Below are 19,217 nucleotides of genomic sequence, written 5' to 3'. Positions count from 1 at the left end.
AGAATGTCTTTAACTAGACTGTCAGACTATGATGTCAGGGAATGACTAAAATGCAGATCTGCAGAACTGTGATAGTATTCAAACTTCCACACAGTTACAGTATTAAACTACTTTTGAATTGCGGCCATCACAAGTGATTTTGTCAACACTGGGTTTCACTAAGAAACCCAAACTCAACCCTTCCGGCTGCAACCCTGCACTATGGGGTTACGTGCACAGGAAGGACAGATAAGACCACTCAGCAGCTGTTAGCTGAGGCACACCACTCCAGGCAATACCAAATGATGGGAAACAGAAACTCACATTCTGCACAGTAAAGAGAAAAGCAAAAGTTCCCTCTGAGCAATAATACATGATGTTAAGTGATGGGGCCACAGCAATCGTTACATGTTCAATGTAGGACTGACCAATGGCGATACCTATAAAGTAACTGCATGGCTGCACACATCAGAGTCAGGACTATATTCACCTCAAAATCTTAAGAACATGACAAAAAATAAGTCACAGACCTGGAACAGACACCAGCAACTCCTGACAGGCTTCATGTGCGCTCTCCACGTTCTGAAACCTGCTATCTGAAGACACCTTTCAGCTACCCTTTGGTTTACTCTTTGCTTGTGATGGAAACCCTGAATGCTTATTGGAAGGACTGATGCTGAAGCTGAAACTCCAGCATTTTGGTCATCTGATGAGAACAGCTGACCCACTGGAAAAGTCCCTGATGCTGGGAAAGATTGAGGGCAGAGGAGAAAAGGGCATCAGAGGATGAGATGGCTGGATGGCATTACCAACGCAATGGACATGAACTTGGGCAAACTTCAGGAGATGGTGAGGGACAGCGAGCACCGGCGTGCTGCAGTCCATGGGGTCACAAAGAGTTGGGCACAACTGGGCAACTAAACAACAAAAACAACACGATGCCAGACAATACGCTAAAACCAACACACAACCACCACCTCTTGAGTTACTAATATATTGTACCTTCCACACAACCTGTGACTTTCTTTTCCGCTTTCCTGACTTCTACTGCCTCAAACACAAACAAACCCCCTAACTATCCCCTTGCTGCCCACTGGACAAGAATCTCCATTTTACTTAAAATGTAATTTGCAGTCCAAACTTACTGTCATATTTGGCTGCTATAGGCATGAAATGACAGTGATGAAAAGGAGGAAGAAAACAGTACTGGGTGCAGACAGGAAGGGGAAGAGACAGCTGTTTTCAATAACCAGATAGAACATGAAAATCACCTGGCTGACAGTTCAAGTCAAATCCCATTATACTAAAAACTGTGAGGAATAAAAATTATTTAATAACAAGGCTGTTACAACTATCAGGTCCAGAGCAAAAGGCATGGGGGATCTTGGAAAAAATTAACTTTCTATTATTGAATAGAAAAATATGCTCTGTCTTCTCCTTAATACAGTCACGCTAAATCTCCCATACAAACTGGCTCCTAAAGGTAGAAGAAAATTCAGATGATTTAAAAAATTATGTCTGGCTCCATAAATGAGAAAAATAAGGCCCAATGAGGGCCAGCTGCTGGAAGGAGGGGACTGTTACCCAAGGCGGTCTTGGCCCTGCTCTCATCTGAAGCCTGAGCGCCCTCTTGTGTCCCTTGAGCATGAGAACGGGATCTGACTTACAGCTGAGCACCAGCACCAAGCCCCACCTGAGCCGGCCTGCCTGGTGCCCTGACAGCACAGCCAGAGGAGTGCAAACAAACTGCGTATGGGGTGGCGGGGCAGGCAAGAGAAACAGGCCTTTGGCATTTCCAAATCAACACGCCCCTCCTCCCTCTTAACAGGTCATTTGCAACTTTAAATAAACCAAACATTTATTTTTCTCTTCCCACACTTCTCTGATCCCATGGCCGGTACAGGAAATTTAAAAATACGGCATTTACAATTATTTACTATTAAAAGGGGCAGGGAAAAAAACATATGAATTCACACTCCCACACACCTGTTCCCCACTCTTTCCAGAGACTGACTTCCCAGGTTTTCTTGCTATTTGGTTTTTCTGTTTCCAAACCCAAGAGACCACTGTGGCCATGAAGAAAAGCTGCAGGTGTGCATTAGCTGCACTACTGTGCCCCTCCATGAGCATGTAAACCAAGAGCCGACTGGAGGGAGGGGAAAGAGGAGGGGACAGAAAAAGGGAGCGAGGGGGAGGGAGAGAGAGAGACATGCTCAAATATTTAAGATATGAAATAAAACCGTGAGGCAACATCGTGAACACATTCCCCCTCTCAACAAAGTTTAACTGCAAGCTGACATTCCGAGACGCTGGGGGGCGGAGGTTCCGCCAGGACAGCTCTTCGCTCCTTCTTGACCTGAAAGTAAACAACAACCGGAAACATACCTGGCTGAGTCCTGCAACCAGTGCTCAGCTAATCCCATGCAGTGCCGCCTGATCTTTGGATGAATGATTTCTCTTAAAATTACCCTGTTATGGAGTACAAGTGGTTTTTTAAATATAGCTAATACTAAAGACCAAATCTTCAAAAGGTTTGCAAAATGTTCTACAAATCTTGTTTACACTGACACCTCCAATTACTTAACATAGAAGAACATTGTAATGGCTCAAACAAGTTAGTTTGTATCTTATTACTGTTTGTAATGCTCTCTACCTACCTTACAGGGTTGTTGTGAGAAAAACTGTCAGATTTTGAAAAATGCCTTGAGCTCCTCGGAGGAAAGGCGCTATATAAATGCAAAAAAAAACAACAATAAAAAACTATACAATATTAGATGTATCAGAAATCCCTAACATGCTGTGATATCTAACAACTTTAAGAAGCCACAGGTTGGCTCAAAATGATAAAAAAGGCCAGGAAGCTAAAATTCTTTCCTTCCCACAAAACATTTTATCCTTGATTATACTAAGTTAAAAGTTCAAAACTTTCTTTATGCTTTCCAGTCAAACACTTGATATTAAAGTGACATTTAAAGTGATTTATAAGTTCACATTCAACAGTGAATACAAATGATAAAACAGTGGATATCAAATATATAAGTAATGAAAAAAAAATTAGATGGTTAGTGTAGTGGAATTAGGTAAGTGAGGACTGCACAGGCGGAAGTCTGTGCCCTGAGAGGACTCTTCCCATTTCTGCACAGTGTGATGTCCCCCCAGCTCCTCAGGATACTGTGAAATCACTGGTCACATGGCCTGAAAAATGGGGCATCACTGACAACACCTATTTCTGTTTCACGACCTTCATCTCTCCACTAGCTTTTTAAAAATCATTATAGAGGTATTACTAACAACTCTATTTTCTGGTTAAAAGGATGAATTTAAGTTTTATAACTGACAAAAATCAACTAAATCAAAACATTTCCTGACAAATTGAAATTACTATTTTGCTTATGCCATTTCTAGGCATTCATGCCACAATTCTGATTGCCTTGTTAGTAAATACAGGGATATGCTAAGGTTAAAATATAACCAATTCATAACATATCCAGTTTGGGAATATCTCAAATAATTAAACATCCACTGTTTCTGAACAGTATCCCTGAAGGTACAACTGAAGTAAGTAGAAGAGAAGAAGAGGGCATAAAAAAAAAGAAAAACTAAGATCAAATCACAGATCAATAAACATGAGAACAAAGAAGCCACTTATTATAAGTAACAAGATAACCTGGAGAGTTAAAATCCAGTTCCAATCACATCCTCCAGTCACTTCTTTGCACCCCAAAGAAAGAGAAGTCCACAAAAAAATAATAATTTCAAAAGTATGTATGACTATTCAAAGAGAACACTGCAAAGTTTCCTTACTGTCTATAAAATAACTTTGAAAATCGTTTAAGTGGCATTCTGGCAAATTCTCACTCAGAAGATAAAGAACTATAAGTGACAGCTTTATTTTCAAACAGACCCACCAAGGATGAATGAAGGCCTCTACTGAGGCGGCAGCACGCCGTGCCTGCCGCAGCGGCACTGACCGCTCACCGCACTGCAAGCAGTGACCCTGTCACTAGGCCAACGGAGTCTAACCGGGGGCAGCAGCACTAGCTGCAGCATCAGTGGCTATTTTAGGAGCTGTTTGAGTAGAACCAAATGAAGCACTGGAAAATATGAACCTGGGGTACTTGGGTATAGTAAGATTTAAAGTTTTAATAATAATATCTGTGTGGTAATCCTAAACTCTACATTTTAGGACTACATGTCTTAAAATGAGTCCCAGAACTACTGATAAGGGAGCTTCTACCCACTTACCACATGGCGACAAGGCTCAGCAGGCTCGATGGTTTGGGACTTTGCTTCCCAAGTGTAACTGGGAGTTTGTGACAAACGGAGACTCTCAGGCCCCACCTCAAAGCTACTGAATCAGAACCTGTACCTTATCAAGGTTCCCAAGTGACTCATATGTAAGCTGATTATAAGCAGCAGCTCTCCAGGAGGACTTTTACAGAAAACATGAGTTATTTACTGTTACAGAAACCAGTAACAGGTAACTCTTCAGCCTCAGGGACAGTCAAAGCATGAGGGCTTCAGAATACGTGGAGTTCTTTCCCAAGCCATTAAAACTTTTGTTGTAATTCTGATGGAAAACTTTCTAAAAGTGGTTTATATGCTTCCATATTTCAGGATACAAGGCATAATAAACATAATCTGTTTCTTGATGACTCCAGGCCATAATTACAGGCCTTTGAGGTAATATTCTGAATGCCACTAGACTACTAGGTCAAACAGTGAGTGTATCACTTTTTCTTCCAGGCTAACCAGTGAGTTAAATACTACTAGGACTCTAATAGTAGGAGAATGAGCCCTGGCCTCTTATGTTCACTGGGAAATAGGTGATTCCGACTCAGAATAATACAAGCTAGATTTCAGTCAGGCACTAGGGCATCCAATCCTGCTGATTTTAGAATATCTATGTGCCCCTCTGACGGCAGGGAACCAGTTAAATAATCTCAAGTTCATTCCAAATTTCACTTCGTTTTAGTAAGTAAAGATATATGATGGCAGGAAATTACATGAAAATACCAAAGGCATGTTTTAACTGGAATTACTTCTTTGGGAATTTAGAATATAATTGATAAATGAATTATCTTGTTTTAATTCTAACAAGGGACAGAATTAAAGAGGAAGAAATGAACACATGACTTTCCTCTAAGCACCTGTCCCCAACTAGTTACTGGTGACCATCCGCCTGGTGATCCAGTCCCTCCAGGGCCGTGCCTGACATGGCAGCTACAAAGCCTCAGCACTGGTATGACGCAGCCCAGAGTGAACAGAGGCCCAGAATTCGCTCCACATTCTGAATGAACCCCCACTGTCCTGCTTTTCCACCAGATTTCAAAACCCTCTGGACATTAAGAGGCAACAAAAAGTTGTAAAGGTCTGACTTCAGTGCTTGGCAGCAGTTAATTATGAAATTATCAAAGGGTCTTTTTGGGAGCAAGGTGATATTTAAGACAATTAAAGAAATTTAAAGGGTGACAGATGTAAAGAGTTATGTAGTATTTTATATATGTGGCATGCAATATTCAATAAAGCAGTTACAGATTTATTAACATTTTTTATCTGCATACTGAATATAAGCACATCTTTACTTCTAATGACTGAGTCTCAAAGATAAAACATAATGGTAAAATTCCCTATATATAGTAGCAATTATTTAAAAGATGAAAAATTTGTAATAAAATCATGAAAAAAACTGATGCCACCTAATTTAAGTAGGAAAAAAATCATCCACATTTTCAAGATTGTACAGGATGCATATAAGCTATTTCTTTCAGCTAAGATAATTCTCATCAAATCTAAAACAGAATATAAAGATATGCCTCCAACTTTATATTTTAATAGAACCATCTCAAGATAAAATAAGAACACAGAATTAAAACACACAGCTCTTGGAAGCTTTTGTTGCTTTTCTTGGCTCACACTTGGAAAATTCTTCTGCAACAAAAACTTTCCTTTAACGTCACTTTAAATTTTGACTTAAAATTAACCATCTATTTTCTCAAGTTCAACGACATCATCTGTTCCACTCAGAATAAAGACTTAAAATTACCTAGTATTCATTTTGTGTGTTTGAAAACCTAAATAGGGATCAAGAACCAAACTGGTTGCTAGGTCATCATTTTCACAGAGTTCCTTGGCAGACATTCCAGAAGATGGTACATATCGACTCTGTCCTTCAAAGCCTGAGTTCCCATTACCTGTGAGAAGAGAAGAGAGAAAGTAACTCGCACTGAATACTACTTAAATCTACCTTAAAAACCTTCAGCTGCACTGCCCATTCAAGTTAGTAATTAAGAATTAAAACTGCTACTTCAATTTTACCAATTAAAAACTGAGTACCCTTTGCAAAAATAGAAAAACCAAATCCAGTAAATTAACTCAATTATTGAGAGCATTTTCGTTAGATAATATTATCAAGTTCCCCAAGAACAGGGTCTAGATAGCTGTGATACCCTGGCTGAGATGCCTTACTTGCCCATCCAAGGAAGAGCTGACACAGGAGACGGGCAGATGTTCGTCAGAGTAGCAAGACAGCATCAAGGGCCACTGCAGACGGGGCTGGGGTGAGAAGGAAACAAGAGGAGCACGAGACCCCTCTGCAAGCAGTGCCAGAAGGGCAGATCTCAAAGGCGCCAAAAAGGAACATCCAGGTGTTACACCTTCAGCTCTCTGCTTTTGGGCAGATGTGTGATTATCATCCCCACTATGCGGGAAATTGAGGCCCAGAGGTTAAGAAACTTGCCTATGGTTACAGAGCTAGGTAGCAGAAGAGGGGAGAGAGGTAGAGAGAGACTAAGAGGCCTATTTCTAACTAACCCGTTTGAAACAGATTTTGAAGGAACGGATAAAAATAGGGAAGTGACTGAAAAAGGTAACTAAAGTAAATGGGTTTAACTGTGTAAGAAAAACACAATGTAAAGAGAGGAAACGAAGACTAAATTTGTACGGATGAAGCTTCATCAGTGCTGATTTAAGTTTGACGTACATGTCATTGAGTCTCCATGGAGCCAGCACATGTAATTACAGAGGATACCAGCAGTGTAACTTTAAGCCTCTCAAAATTAAAAGGTGGAAGAATGAGAGACAAAGCGAGAGATCTAACCATGTCACCCACTCTCCCAATAAGTAAATAAACAAACACTTACATGTAAGTCCCTGGCAAAGGGTCAGTATTCGTTTTCAAGTCAAACTTCTGCATGTAGGTATGTGTACAACTATCAAAGTTATATTTTCTATAACAGCTTTATTAAAATTTAATTCACATACAAGTCACCCATTTACAGTATACAATTCAGAATATGGTTTTAAACATATTTACAGAATTGTATAACCATCACCACAAACAATTCTGGAACATTTTCATCACCCCTAAAAGAAACTCCATACCTACTAGAAGTTACTGTCCATTTTTCCCTCCCACACAGCCTCCGGCAACCACTAATCTACCGTTTGTATGGATTTGCCTAGCTCTGAAAATTTCACATAGATGGAATCATATGACGTGGTTTTCTGTGACTGACTTCTTTCAATTAGCATGTTTCCAAGGCTCATCCACGTTGTACCACGCATCAGTACTTCATTCCTTATTAAGGCCAAAGAATATTTCATTGTATGAATAGATCACATTTTGTTTTTGATTCATCAGCTGATGGAAACACAGGGGCTGTATCCATTTCTGGCTATGATGAATAAGGTTTCCATGAACACTCAAGTAAAGTTTTTGTGAGTACATATGTTTTTCAACTCTCTTAGGTACATATCCAGGAGTGGAAACTGCTGGGTCATGTGGTAACTCTATGCTGAACCTTTTGAGAAACTGCCAGACTGTTTTCCAAGTGGCTGCACCATTTTATGTTCCCAAAAACAGTGTATGAGGACTCTAACTTCACCACACCATCACCAGCACTCGTTACTATTTGTCCTTTTGATTTCAGACATCCTGCTGATTGTGAAGGGGTACCCTATGGTTTTGATTTGAATATCCCTGATGACTAATGATTTTGAATATCTTTTCATGTATTGGCCATTTGTATATCTTTGAAGAAATGTCTGTCTATTCAGATCCCTTGCCCATTTAAAAATTTAAATTGTTTTTTATTATTTACTTGTAAGAATTCTTTTTAAAATTGATTTGGCTGTGCTGGGTCGCTGTTGCTGTGTGAGCTTTTTCTCCAGCTGCAGGGTGCGGGCTTCTCAGCGACGGCTTCTCTTGTGGAGCACCCGGGCTTCGGTAGTCGCACACATGGGCTCGAGAGCTGCAGTTCCTGGGCTCCTGAGCGCAGGCTCAGTACTGTGGCACACCACCGTAGCTGCCGCCCCATGGCCTGTGGAGACTTCCCAGGCCAGGGATCCAACCTGGCCTCCTGCAATGACAGGTGGACTCTTTACCACCGAGCCACCAGGGAAGCCCACAGGAGTGATTTCTTCTGGATGCTAGTCCTTTATCAGATGTGTGATTTGAAAACATTTTCTCCTATTCTGTAAGATGTCTTTCCACGTTCTTGATAGTATTCCTTAAAGTCTGCAACTTCAGTGAATTTCATGTTATCCTTTTTCTTTTGATCCCTGTGCTTTTAGTGTCATATCCAAGAAACCACCGCCTAATCCAAAGTCATGAAAATTTACCCATATGTTTTCTTCTGGGGGTTTTATAGTTTAAGCATTTAATTTCGGTCTTTGGTCCATTTTAAGTTAATTTTTCACATATGGTCTGAGGTTCGGTCTAACTTCATTCTTTTGCATGTGAGTATACAGTTGGGCCAGAACCAACTGCTAAAAGGACTATTCTTTCCTGACTTAATTTCATTTTCACTTGTCAAAAATCAATTGACTACAAACATGAGGGTCTCCTGTGGATTCTCAAATCTATTTCATGAATATATGTCTATCCACATGCTAGTATAATACTGTCTTCATTACTGCAGCTTTGTAGCAAGCTCTGAAACTGAAAGGTATGAATCTTCCAAGTTTGAGTCTTTTTCAAGACTCTTTAAGCTATTATAGGTCCCTTGAATTTTCTTAAGAGTTCTAGGATCAGCCTGTCAATTTCTACAGAGAAGCCAGTTGAGGTTTTGATAGAGATTACATTCAATCTGTGGGGCTTCCCTGGTAGCTCAGCTGGTAAAGAATCTGCCTGTAATGCAGGAGACTCTGGTTCGATTTCTGAGTTGGGAAGATCCCCTGGAGAAGGGATAGGCTACCCACTCCAGTATTCTTGGGCTTCCCTGGTGGATCAGATGGTAAAGAATCCACCTACAATGCAGAAGACAGAAGACCTGGGTTCAATCCCTGGGTTGAGAAGACCCCCTAGAGGAAGGCATGGAAACCCACTCCAGTATTCTTGCCTGGAGAATCCCATGGACAGAGGAGCCCGATGGGCTACAGTCCATGGGGACACAAAAGAGTCGGACATGACTGAGCAACTAAGTACAGCATACATTCAATCTGTAGATCATTACCATCTTAACAATATTAAGTCATCTAATCAATGAATATGGGATGTCTTTCCATTTATTTAGATCTTTAATTTCTTTTCAATAATGTTTTATAGTTGTCAGAGTGTAAGTTTTACACTTTATATTAAATTTATTGCTCTTTCTTTCTGATGCCATTCTAAACGAAACTGTTACTTTTACTTTTGGATTCTTTATTGAAAGTGTATAGATATACAATTGATTTTTGTATACTTGCATCCTGCAATTTTGCTGAACTCATTTATTCTAATATTTTAGAGGATTCCTTAGGACTTTCTATATACAGAATCATGTCATCTTCAAATAGAGATTGTTTTACTTCTTTTCCAATTTAGATGCCTTTAAGTTCATTTTCTTGCTTAACTGCTGTAGTCAGAACTTCTAGTACAATGCTAAACAGAAGTGATGAGAACGGATAAATTTCTGTCTTGTTCCTGATCTCAGGAGAAACCATCCACCATTATACATGACATTAAGCATTATCAGGTTGAAGAATTCCTTTCTATTCCTAGTTTGCTGAGAGTTTTTATCCTGAAAGGATGTTGGATTTTGTCAAACACTTCTTCTGCATCTATTGGGATGATAGTACGGTTTTTGTCCTTGATTCTATTGATATGATATCACATCAGTTGATTCTCAGACATTAAACCAACCTTGCATTCCTGGGATAAATCCCACTTGGGCATGCTACAGAATTCTTTTCATCTGTTGCTGGATCTGGTTGACTAGTATTTTACTGAGGATTTCTGCATCCACATTTATTAGAGATACTGGTCGGTAGGTCTCCTTTTCTTATGATGGCTTTGGTACAAGGATAATACTGGCCTTTTCTTTGTAGGTAGTGTTTTCTATTTTTGATTTTAAACTTACTGATTCAATCTTCTTTACTTGCTATATAGGTTTATTCAGATTTTGTATAAATTTCTTTCTAATTCAGTTTCAGTAATTTATTACTTTCTAGAAATTTGTGCACTTAATCTAAGCTATTTTAGTTCTTGGTATACAGCTGTTCATAGTATTCTGTTATAATTCTTTACATTTTTCTAAAGTCCTTCAATCCCACAGCCTCCAGAAGAACTGTTCCTTTCAAATTGTTGTGTTAGAGAAGACTCTTGAGAGTCCCTTGGACTGTAGGGAGAGCAAACCAGTCAATTCTAAAGGAAATCAACTCTGAATATTCATTGGAAGGATTGATGCTGAAGCTGAAGCTCCAATACTTTGGCCACTTGATGAAAAGAGCTGACTCATTGGAAAAGACCCTGACCCTGGGAAAGGTTGAGGGCAGGAGAAGAGTGTGGCAGAGGATGAGATGGTTGGATGGCATCACTGACTCAATGGACATGAGTTTGAGCAAAATCCATGAGACACCGAAGGACAGGGAAGGCTGCTGTGCTACAGTCCATGGAGTAGCAAAGAGCTGAACGTGACTTAATAACGGAACAACAACAGTAATGTCCCTTCTGCTGTTGATTCTTCGTCTTCTCTTTTTCTTAATCAATCCTGCTTAAAGGTTTGCCAATTCTTCTTTTCAAAGAAGGAACTTCTTGAGCTTTGCCCATTTTCTCTGTTTTCTATTTTGTTAATTTCTACTCTATTTCCTTCCTTCTTCCTGCTTAGGGTTTAGTTTTGCTCTTTTTCTGGTGTTTTAAGGTAAAAGGTTAGATTATCGATTGAAATCTTCCTTCTTTTTAAAATACAGGTGTTCACAACTATAATTTCCCTCCAGGCACTGCTTTAGCTGCATTCCGTAAGTTTTTGGTATGTTGTATCTTCATTTTCAATCGTTTCAAACTATTTACTTATTTCCCTTCTGATTTCTTCTCTAATCCACTGGTTATTTAGGAGTGAGTTAATTTCCACATATTTGTGTACTTCCCAAGTCTCTGTTATTCATTTCTAATCTTACTCCACTGTGGTCAGAACATATATTGTATGATTTCAATCCTTTTAATTTACTGAGGCTTAAAGTATGGCCTAGTCTATGGTCTATGCTGAATGCTTCATGTGCACTTGAAAAGAATGTGTGTTCTGCTCCTGTTAAGTGGAGTGTTCTACAGAGGTCTGTCAGGAATAGCTGGTTTAGAGTACTGTTTGAGTCTTCTGTCCTTCATCTTCTGCTTATCTATCCATTATTGAAAGTGGGGAACTGAAGTCCCACATTATTGCTGAATCGTCTATTCCTTCCTTCAGTTTTGTGAGTGTTTGCTCCGTGTATTCTATGGGTCTGGTGTTAGATGAAGTCACTAAAGTCTTTTATCTAAGATGATGCATCTCCTCATCATTGACACTCTTTTTGCACCATTCTTGCCCAATAACATCCAACGTAATGCTGTCCATCTTCACAGGTTTACATTTATCCTGGGGCAATTTACTACTCTTAAAAGAGCTATGAAATATGGATCAAATCTACACTTTCTTGAACTCTCAATATGTAGCCTCATTATCAACCAAAAGATATTGAGGTAAAAAAGTAATTCATTGTCAACAGTCCTTTTCTGTTAGGATAAACTATTCACTCTGAATAAATAGAAGAAACGGTGACAATTTTAAAAGCTGCCTTAACTTCCACTTAACATGTAAATGAAGGCTGACTTTATCATTCATATTACTCTACAAGTTTTCAAATACATACTTACATTTACATCAAACATAAAAAAACACAATTTAAACTTAAAAGAAATTTAATAGCAGTCCTTTAATATTTTTAAAAGAACAAAGCAACCATTCAGGTATAAATTCTACAAAATATAATTTAAAGTTATGGATATAAAAACACTGTATTAAGAACTGAGTTGTACACAATGTTTGATGAGAATAAGAGTAAAAGAACCATACTGTTAACTGAGAAGAGAACACACATGACAAACCGGGGAGAATGCCTGCCCCGAATCACAATCGAGAGAGCGACAGTTGAAGCGTGTACATACATCTGCTCGACCTCCTCTCGCCTGCGTTTCTGCCAGCCTTCACGTTGTCCTTTCCCGAGTGCTGTAACTTTGATTGATTCTGCTGATGGTCATTAGACAACTTGCCTCCATGTCTCCTGCCATTCACCACCATGTTCTTGGATTCTCCCAACCACTTCATACCCACAGACAGCCTGACCCAGGTGCATTTAGTCACTCTCTTCAAATAGCTTAGAGAATAATTTCAACGTTCTCTCCTAACAGAAACAAAACATGAAAAACAGAATAAAATGGGGAGATAAATACATAAAAGACCATGCTACCCAGACCCCTGAGCAATTTTCAGAGTATTAAAAGTAATTGCACAATTTGTGTTTTCACTCTTCACAGACTGTCCTGGCCGCCCCCCTCCCACACTGAGGCCTACAGAGCCCCCAGACTCGCTCCGCCCTGCTCACTGCTTGTGCTAACAGCGACCGGTAACTAGTAAGTGTTCAATAAATAGGTATCTCTCAGTTACCAATAAGAATCATTTTTGCTTTCTATTACCGTGATATCTAGGTATAGCTAGATAGCAACAGCTTGCTCAAACTACAAGTTTTGGAAAACTGTATTAACTCTGTGAATAAACTAAAAGAAAAATTGCTTCTTCTCTTCTTGAGGAGCTGAAGAAAAGGCATCTAAGTTATGCTTTCTCCACAAGAGTTTTGTTAGTCTGAAATCAGCATTAAGGGTATTTAAGAGACCAACATTCAAATATCAAAATACTGCTCATTATGAAATACCTGCCTTAGCTTTCTTTACATTGGCAACAAAAATTGAAATTATTATATTTGCTAGTACAGTGGTTTCCCTATCTGAATTTTTTTTTTTTCCCTATCTGAATTTTAACTAGCTGAATTTAGGGGCAAAATGACTAGGACAGTGAGCGATGCTTATCACATGTAAGGACCTTTGGAAAAGAAAGTATAGATGGCATTTGCTGGTAGTGAAATGAGAGGATGTCCACGTCACCACCTCATTACAAATGACGCTTTAATATAAATCAGGCTAAAAAGGCTCAAGGAAAGGAAAGTACAACAACAGAGCTAAGGGAATTTTAGGATTTCAGCACAACTCTTTCAACGTGCAGAGGGAACTGAGGCAGCACACCCAACGAGCACAGCCAGCCTGCAGCAGCGTCCAGAGAGGAGCCCAGCGCTGCTGCCCAAGGCTCTCTCACTGCAGCAAAGGGCATCTTCCCTCACCTTCCCCAAACACACAGAAAAGTACACGATAAATTATGCTGAACGACTCCCAGAAATGCAGAGCCGGAGATAATTATTGATACCCAACACAAATACGAAATATTACTTTTTACTTGACCTCCAGTCTCTCTGAAATCACAGGAATTCTGTGTGAATTCAGCGAGGTAGAATGTGTGTTAGAGCAACATGCTTAGCTATAAGAAGGTAAAAACCAGCTGATCCATATCAAGAATACTTTTAAATTGTTCTCAAAGATGTATTTTCTCTTAGTTCCTTCACTATTTAAATTCAGTTAGTCTACAGCTCTTATTGTACCAATCTTTTGATTTTTCCTGTGGGCTTCACTAAACCCAGAAAAATGTCGCAGCTTAAATAGGTAACGGCAAGTAAAATACTGAGGCATCAGTTACAGGCTAAATGTTTGTGAACTAATATACTTTATTAAATAAAACAGTATCTCCTAGCAACGATAGAATATCTTATATTTACACTTAGACAATTGGTCTTTTTGTCTAATTCCTACACGTTCCAGGAACTCTTCCTTGACCCTCATTCCCAAATCCAGGTAGACACCCCACTATAAAACTGGGTGAAAGCCCTTACGTCACCTTAGAGTGGAGGCCTGTCTGCCACCTCGAAAGCCAGTGGAGATGATGGAATTCCAGCTGAGTTACTTCAAATCCTAAAAGATGATGCTGTTAAAGAGCTGTACTCAATGTGCCAGCAGATTTAGAAAACTCAGCAGTGACCACAGGACTGGAAAAAGTCAGTTTTCACTCCAATCCCAAAGAAAGGCAATGCCACAGAAAGTTCAAACCACCTTAAAATCATGCTCATCTCACATGCTGGCAAGGTAATGCTCAAAACCCTTCAAGCTAGGCTTTACCAGTAAGCGAGCCAAGAACTTCCAGATGTACAAGCTGGATTTAGAAAAGGAAGAAGAAACAGAGATCAAATTGCCAACATCCGCTGGATCACAGAAAAAGCAAGGGAATTGCAAAAAACATCTACTTCTGCATCACTGACATCCTAAAGCCTCTGACTGAATGGATTGCAACAAACTGGAAAATTCTTAAAAAAATGGGAATATCAGACCACCTTACCTACCTATTTCCTGAGAAACCAGTATGCAGGTCAAGAAGCAATAATTAGAACCAGACATGGAACGATGGACTGGTTTCAAAACTGGGAAAGGAATATGTCAAGGCTAAACATGGTCTCCCTGCTTATTTAACTTCAATGCAGAGTACACTGTGCGAAATGCTGGGCTGGATGAATTACAAGCTGGAATCAAGACTGCCAGGAGAAATATCAACAATATTTGATATCAAATATCTCAGATACACACAGATGATAACACTCTAATGGCAGAAAGCAAAGAGGAATTAAAGAGCTTCTTGATGAGGGTGAAAGAGGAGAGTGAAAATACAGGCCTAAAGCTCAACATTCAAAAAACTAAGATCATGGCATCCGGTCATATCACCTCATGGCAAAGAGAAGGGGAACAAGTGGAAGCAACGACAGATTTTATTTTCTTGGAATCCAAAATCACTGAGGACAGTGACTACAGCTGTGAAAATAAAAGACGCTTGCTCCTGGGAAGAAAAGCTACAACAAACCCACACACCATATTAGACCTTTGCTGACAAAGGTCTGTATAGTCAAAGTATGCTTTTTCCACTAGTCATGTAGAAATGTGAGAGTTCACGAATGTGAACTATCAAGAAGGCTGAGCACTGAAGAACTGATGCTTTCGAATTGTGGTGCTGGAGAAGACTCTTAAGAGTCCCCTGGACTGCAAGGAGATCAAACCAGTCAAGCCTAAAGGAAATCAACCCTGAATATCCATTGGAGGGACTGATGCTGAAGCTAAAGCTCCAACACTCAGACCACCTGATGCGAAGAGCCAACTCATCGGAAAAGATTCTGATGCTGGGAAAGATTGAGGGCAGGGGGAGAAAGGGCCAACAGAGGATGATGGTTGGATGGCATTGCCGACTCAATGGACATTAATCTGAGCAAATTCCAGGAGATAGTGAAGGACAGGGAAGCCTGGCGTGCTGCAGTCCATGGGGTTGCAAAGAGCCAGACATGACAGAGAATGAACAACAACAGTCTTCCTCCTCAAGGGACTGAGAGTTCCTGAGGTCAAGAACCTACTTTTCTTTTCCTTAGCATAGCACAAAGTAGATCAAAGGCACTCAACTGATGAAAGAATAAATAAATCAGAATGTGATCTAAACTGCCTCACAGGAGCTGCCGCATCCGTATTTTCTGGACTATAAATTATAACCTGACCTCCAGTTCTCTTCTTCCTCAAGGTGCCTGTGCTGGCACTGGCAGCCGGGGCAGGGCTGGCACAGGCGGCACAGCTCTCACAACCAGCAACCACCCATGCACCTACCACAGTGCTTTCGGGTCCACCCGACTCTGTACCTCCAGAGAAAACATTAAGAAGGAAGTTCATCTCAAGGATGTCTACGTATACTGATAACACACGACCTACAGACAATGATGAGAGAACGTGTTTTGAAGCCTCTTTTAGGAGTCCTAATACTCCTCAGTGATACAAAAGGAAAAGAGGAATGCGGCTTTAGACAGAATCAAGAGACAAAAGAGCGAGCAAATCACCTCCCCAGAGAGCCCTTCAGCCCCAGCCAAGCTCCCAGTCAGAGGAAAAAGGCAGAAAACCTGGGACAACGCCCAGCAGTCCGTGCTTTAGTCAGCCCTCCAGGTGATTCTGATGCAACTCCAGGGTCTGAACCTGTTCTAAGTTACTTGTTTATCTACTAGGGCAAAGAAGAGATGTCAAATTTTTAAGGAAAATTAAAGAATAAAAATTTTAATTTGAGGAAATTATACCTGTCAACCCAATTTCTCCCAAGAATTCAGAAAGTTCACCAATAAATCATTTTAGTAGTACACGCTAACTCAGTTCATGGAGAACAGACTGAGATCCACTCTAACTTACACATAATTTCAATTAAATGTAAGTTAATGACCAAAAAAAGGAGCAAATGCATAACCCGGGGTGTCTCAATTATATTACAGTCAACTGATACTATTTTATTTGAACTTAAGGAACCAAAGCATAACGAGCACTCTGTCAATCAGAAGACGTGGCTGAATTCCACTAGAATGAACACACTGCACGTATGTCTGGGTGTATTCCATATTCTAGCAGAGGCGCCAATACTCTCCACTCGTCTGGATAACAACAGCTATCATTACAGCAAAAGACTTCAGCTCACAATGAATATTCTGTGAAAGCAGTTTTAGTAAAGCTAGCAGAGATTGGGAGCTATGCATAACTTCTTAGCTCAAAATAAACATAGCCTCTACTAACCATCAGGTCATCGTCTGCTCTGCCCTCATGAGTACAGGATCTGCTCTTGTTGGCATGATCATTCCCACAAAACGATGAGCTAGAAGAACACTTTCATATTAAAGGTGGAGATGGAATTTGAAAAGCTAACACAGGTAGGTATTTTCATAGGAGAAACAGGAGCTCAAGACACGGGGTGGCTCCCCCTCCCAACAGAGGAGGGGTGCAGTCTCTCTGGCCTGGAACCCAGCAGGCTCACATGGAAATACTACCATGGTCTTGACGTGGTTGACAGTATCTGAGCTGTATTTAGAAGTTAAAATCACCTCAAATTCATCCCAAAATTGGCAGAAAAAAAAATTTAAGAAAGGACTACTGGCTATTCCTTAAATGGCCTAACAACTTACAAATCACTCTCTGTTCTGATTTCCCAATTAAAAATTCATGAAAATTATTACATCTACTACACTCCAGTCACTGAGGATGCAGCAAACAAGGCTTCTGCCCTCATCTGTGCTTAAATTCTAATGAAGAAAGCTCCAGAAAATGACAAATTAGCAAATAAACGCCAGCATCTTGAAGAAAATAAAACCATTTCTAAGTGGCAGGGGGTGTTTTAGGTGGAACCCAGGCGGGGCAGGGAGAAGCACCGGGAGCACTGAAGAGCGAGCACAGGCAAAGGGCAGGTACAAAGCTGGGGGAGGAAGGACCAGCAGAGCCCTGCGGCACAGGAGGGGGTCAGAGGGCAGGAGGCAGGCCAGGGAGGGTCCCAGAAAAAACAACTGACGGGGGCCTCCAAACCCTGGCTGAGACCTAGGCATTAACTCTCAGTGAGAAAACAGTAGGGATGGGAGCTGAGTGGTAAAGGCCTCTGCTGGCTGCTCTTATGAAGAAGAGCTTGAATGCATTCGGAAGAGCAGCACTAATTAAGCAACTAACAATTTGGGAGGACTAGAGAAAAAGCAGTTAAGAGACCACAGCAGTAAATGAGAGGAGAGATGGATACTGGTGGCCCGCAGTAGCAGAGCGGGGGAGGAGTGTGAGTTCAGGGATCCTTTCAGAAGGTTTTGCTGACAAACAGGATTTGCTAACACTGTGCGGAAGAAAGAGGTCTCAGATATGCTTGCAAATGGAAGAAGGGACTCAGAAGTTATACAGGTGACTAGGACCACAGGAAGGTCAGGTTTTGGTAGGGGCCGGGGTGGGGCGGGGGGGAGGAGTTTGGTTTGGTCGTGTTTGAGGGATCTGTTAAAAAAAGACCAAGCAGAGATGTCTAGGCAGCCGGACACAAGGCCCTGGAGGTCAGGTCCAGGCTGGATGTACACACCTGGGAGCTGGGGACTAGTGAGAGGTCAAACCACAGGAGCAAGTGAAATCTCCCAGGGAGAAGTATAGAGGAAAGATGTCAAGGGCCAAGGGGGCCCAGGTATATAGAACTCCAGATGATGGAACAGCAGCTGAGGACACCCGGAGGAGCAAAGAGTGAGGAAGGAGGCGAAGCAAGAGTAAATCAGGGCCCCGCGTTTCAGGAAGGAGGCCCGGCTGGGCACTGGCTGCGGGGCTCATCAGGCAGATCTCTGAGGGTCTGGGCCGCTGTGAGCCTCTCTTGGAAAGGACAAAGAACTTCTGAAATGGACATAATGTCTTGAAACATGAGCTCATGGGGAAAGAACTAGATGGCAGAAAGGAATCATGAGTAAAGAGAGTCCTAAGTTCTTTTCATTTGCTTCAAATAAGAGAAAAAGAGTCTAAATTTCAGTTGTCAGAAAAGATATCTGTAACATTCAGAGGGTGGGGATAGGTCAATTTGAGACCAGCATGCTTTGAGAGTTTCTCAGGATCTTTGTTTTGTTAAGTTTTTAAATGAACAGATTTACTAGTTATCAGGAAGGGACTAAAATCACCCAAGTATGCTGATGGACGGAATTCCAAAGTGTCTGTATAAGGCTTTGCCCCGTTTTTATAGGTGTCACAAAAGTGACACAACCGGGCTTTAGGGAAATGCAGTTGTCACTGTGCTCTGGGATGGGACACCTTCCCTCACCCCTACACGCCCCTGGGGTTTCTTCTTGTCGTTATTCAGGCTCCTGCATCCATGGGATTTCCCAGCAAGAATAACGGAGTGGCTTGCTGTTTCCTCCTCCAGGGGATCTTCCCCACCCAGGGACTGAACTTGTGTCTCCTGCACTGGCAGGTGGGTTCTTTACCACCAAGTCACCAGGGAAGCGCACCTGGGAGTTTATCTGACACTGAAGCACAAGGAAGGGTCTCACTGGAGCAGTACAGGTGG

General features: G+C 41.0%; 1 protein-coding gene across 7 annotated transcripts in view; it reads right to left on the bottom strand.

Annotated features, from left to right (window-relative positions):
* Window positions 1–19,217, bottom strand: part of KMT5B (lysine methyltransferase 5B) — a 53,815-nt gene that overhangs the window by 21,141 nt on the left and 13,457 nt on the right. For 4 of the 7 annotated variants that reach the window (XM_070359723.1, XM_070359725.1, XM_070359724.1 and 1 more), the window contains exons 2-5: window positions 12,377–12,612; window positions 6,026–6,173; window positions 2,637–2,705; window positions 2,365–2,448 (exon numbers count right to left, since the gene is read on the bottom strand). In XM_070359723.1, coding sequence (XP_070215824.1) covers window positions 2,365–2,448; window positions 2,637–2,705; window positions 6,026–6,173; window positions 12,377–12,536 — 461 coding nt within the window. In that variant the 5' untranslated portion in view covers window positions 12,537–12,612. The remainder of the gene's footprint in view (window positions 1–2,364; window positions 2,449–2,636; window positions 2,706–6,025; window positions 6,174–12,376; window positions 12,613–19,217) is intronic. The other 3 variants (XM_070359728.1, XM_070359729.1, XM_070359727.1) reach the window with 2 other exon arrangements.

The sequence above is a fragment of the Bos mutus genome, chromosome 22, assembly GCF_027580195.1.
Source record: "Bos mutus isolate GX-2022 chromosome 22, NWIPB_WYAK_1.1, whole genome shotgun sequence".
Lineage (NCBI taxonomy): Eukaryota > Metazoa > Chordata > Mammalia > Artiodactyla > Bovidae > Bos > Bos mutus.
The sequence above is the reverse complement of the archived record's forward strand: the minus strand, read 5'-3'. Positions and strand labels throughout refer to the sequence as shown.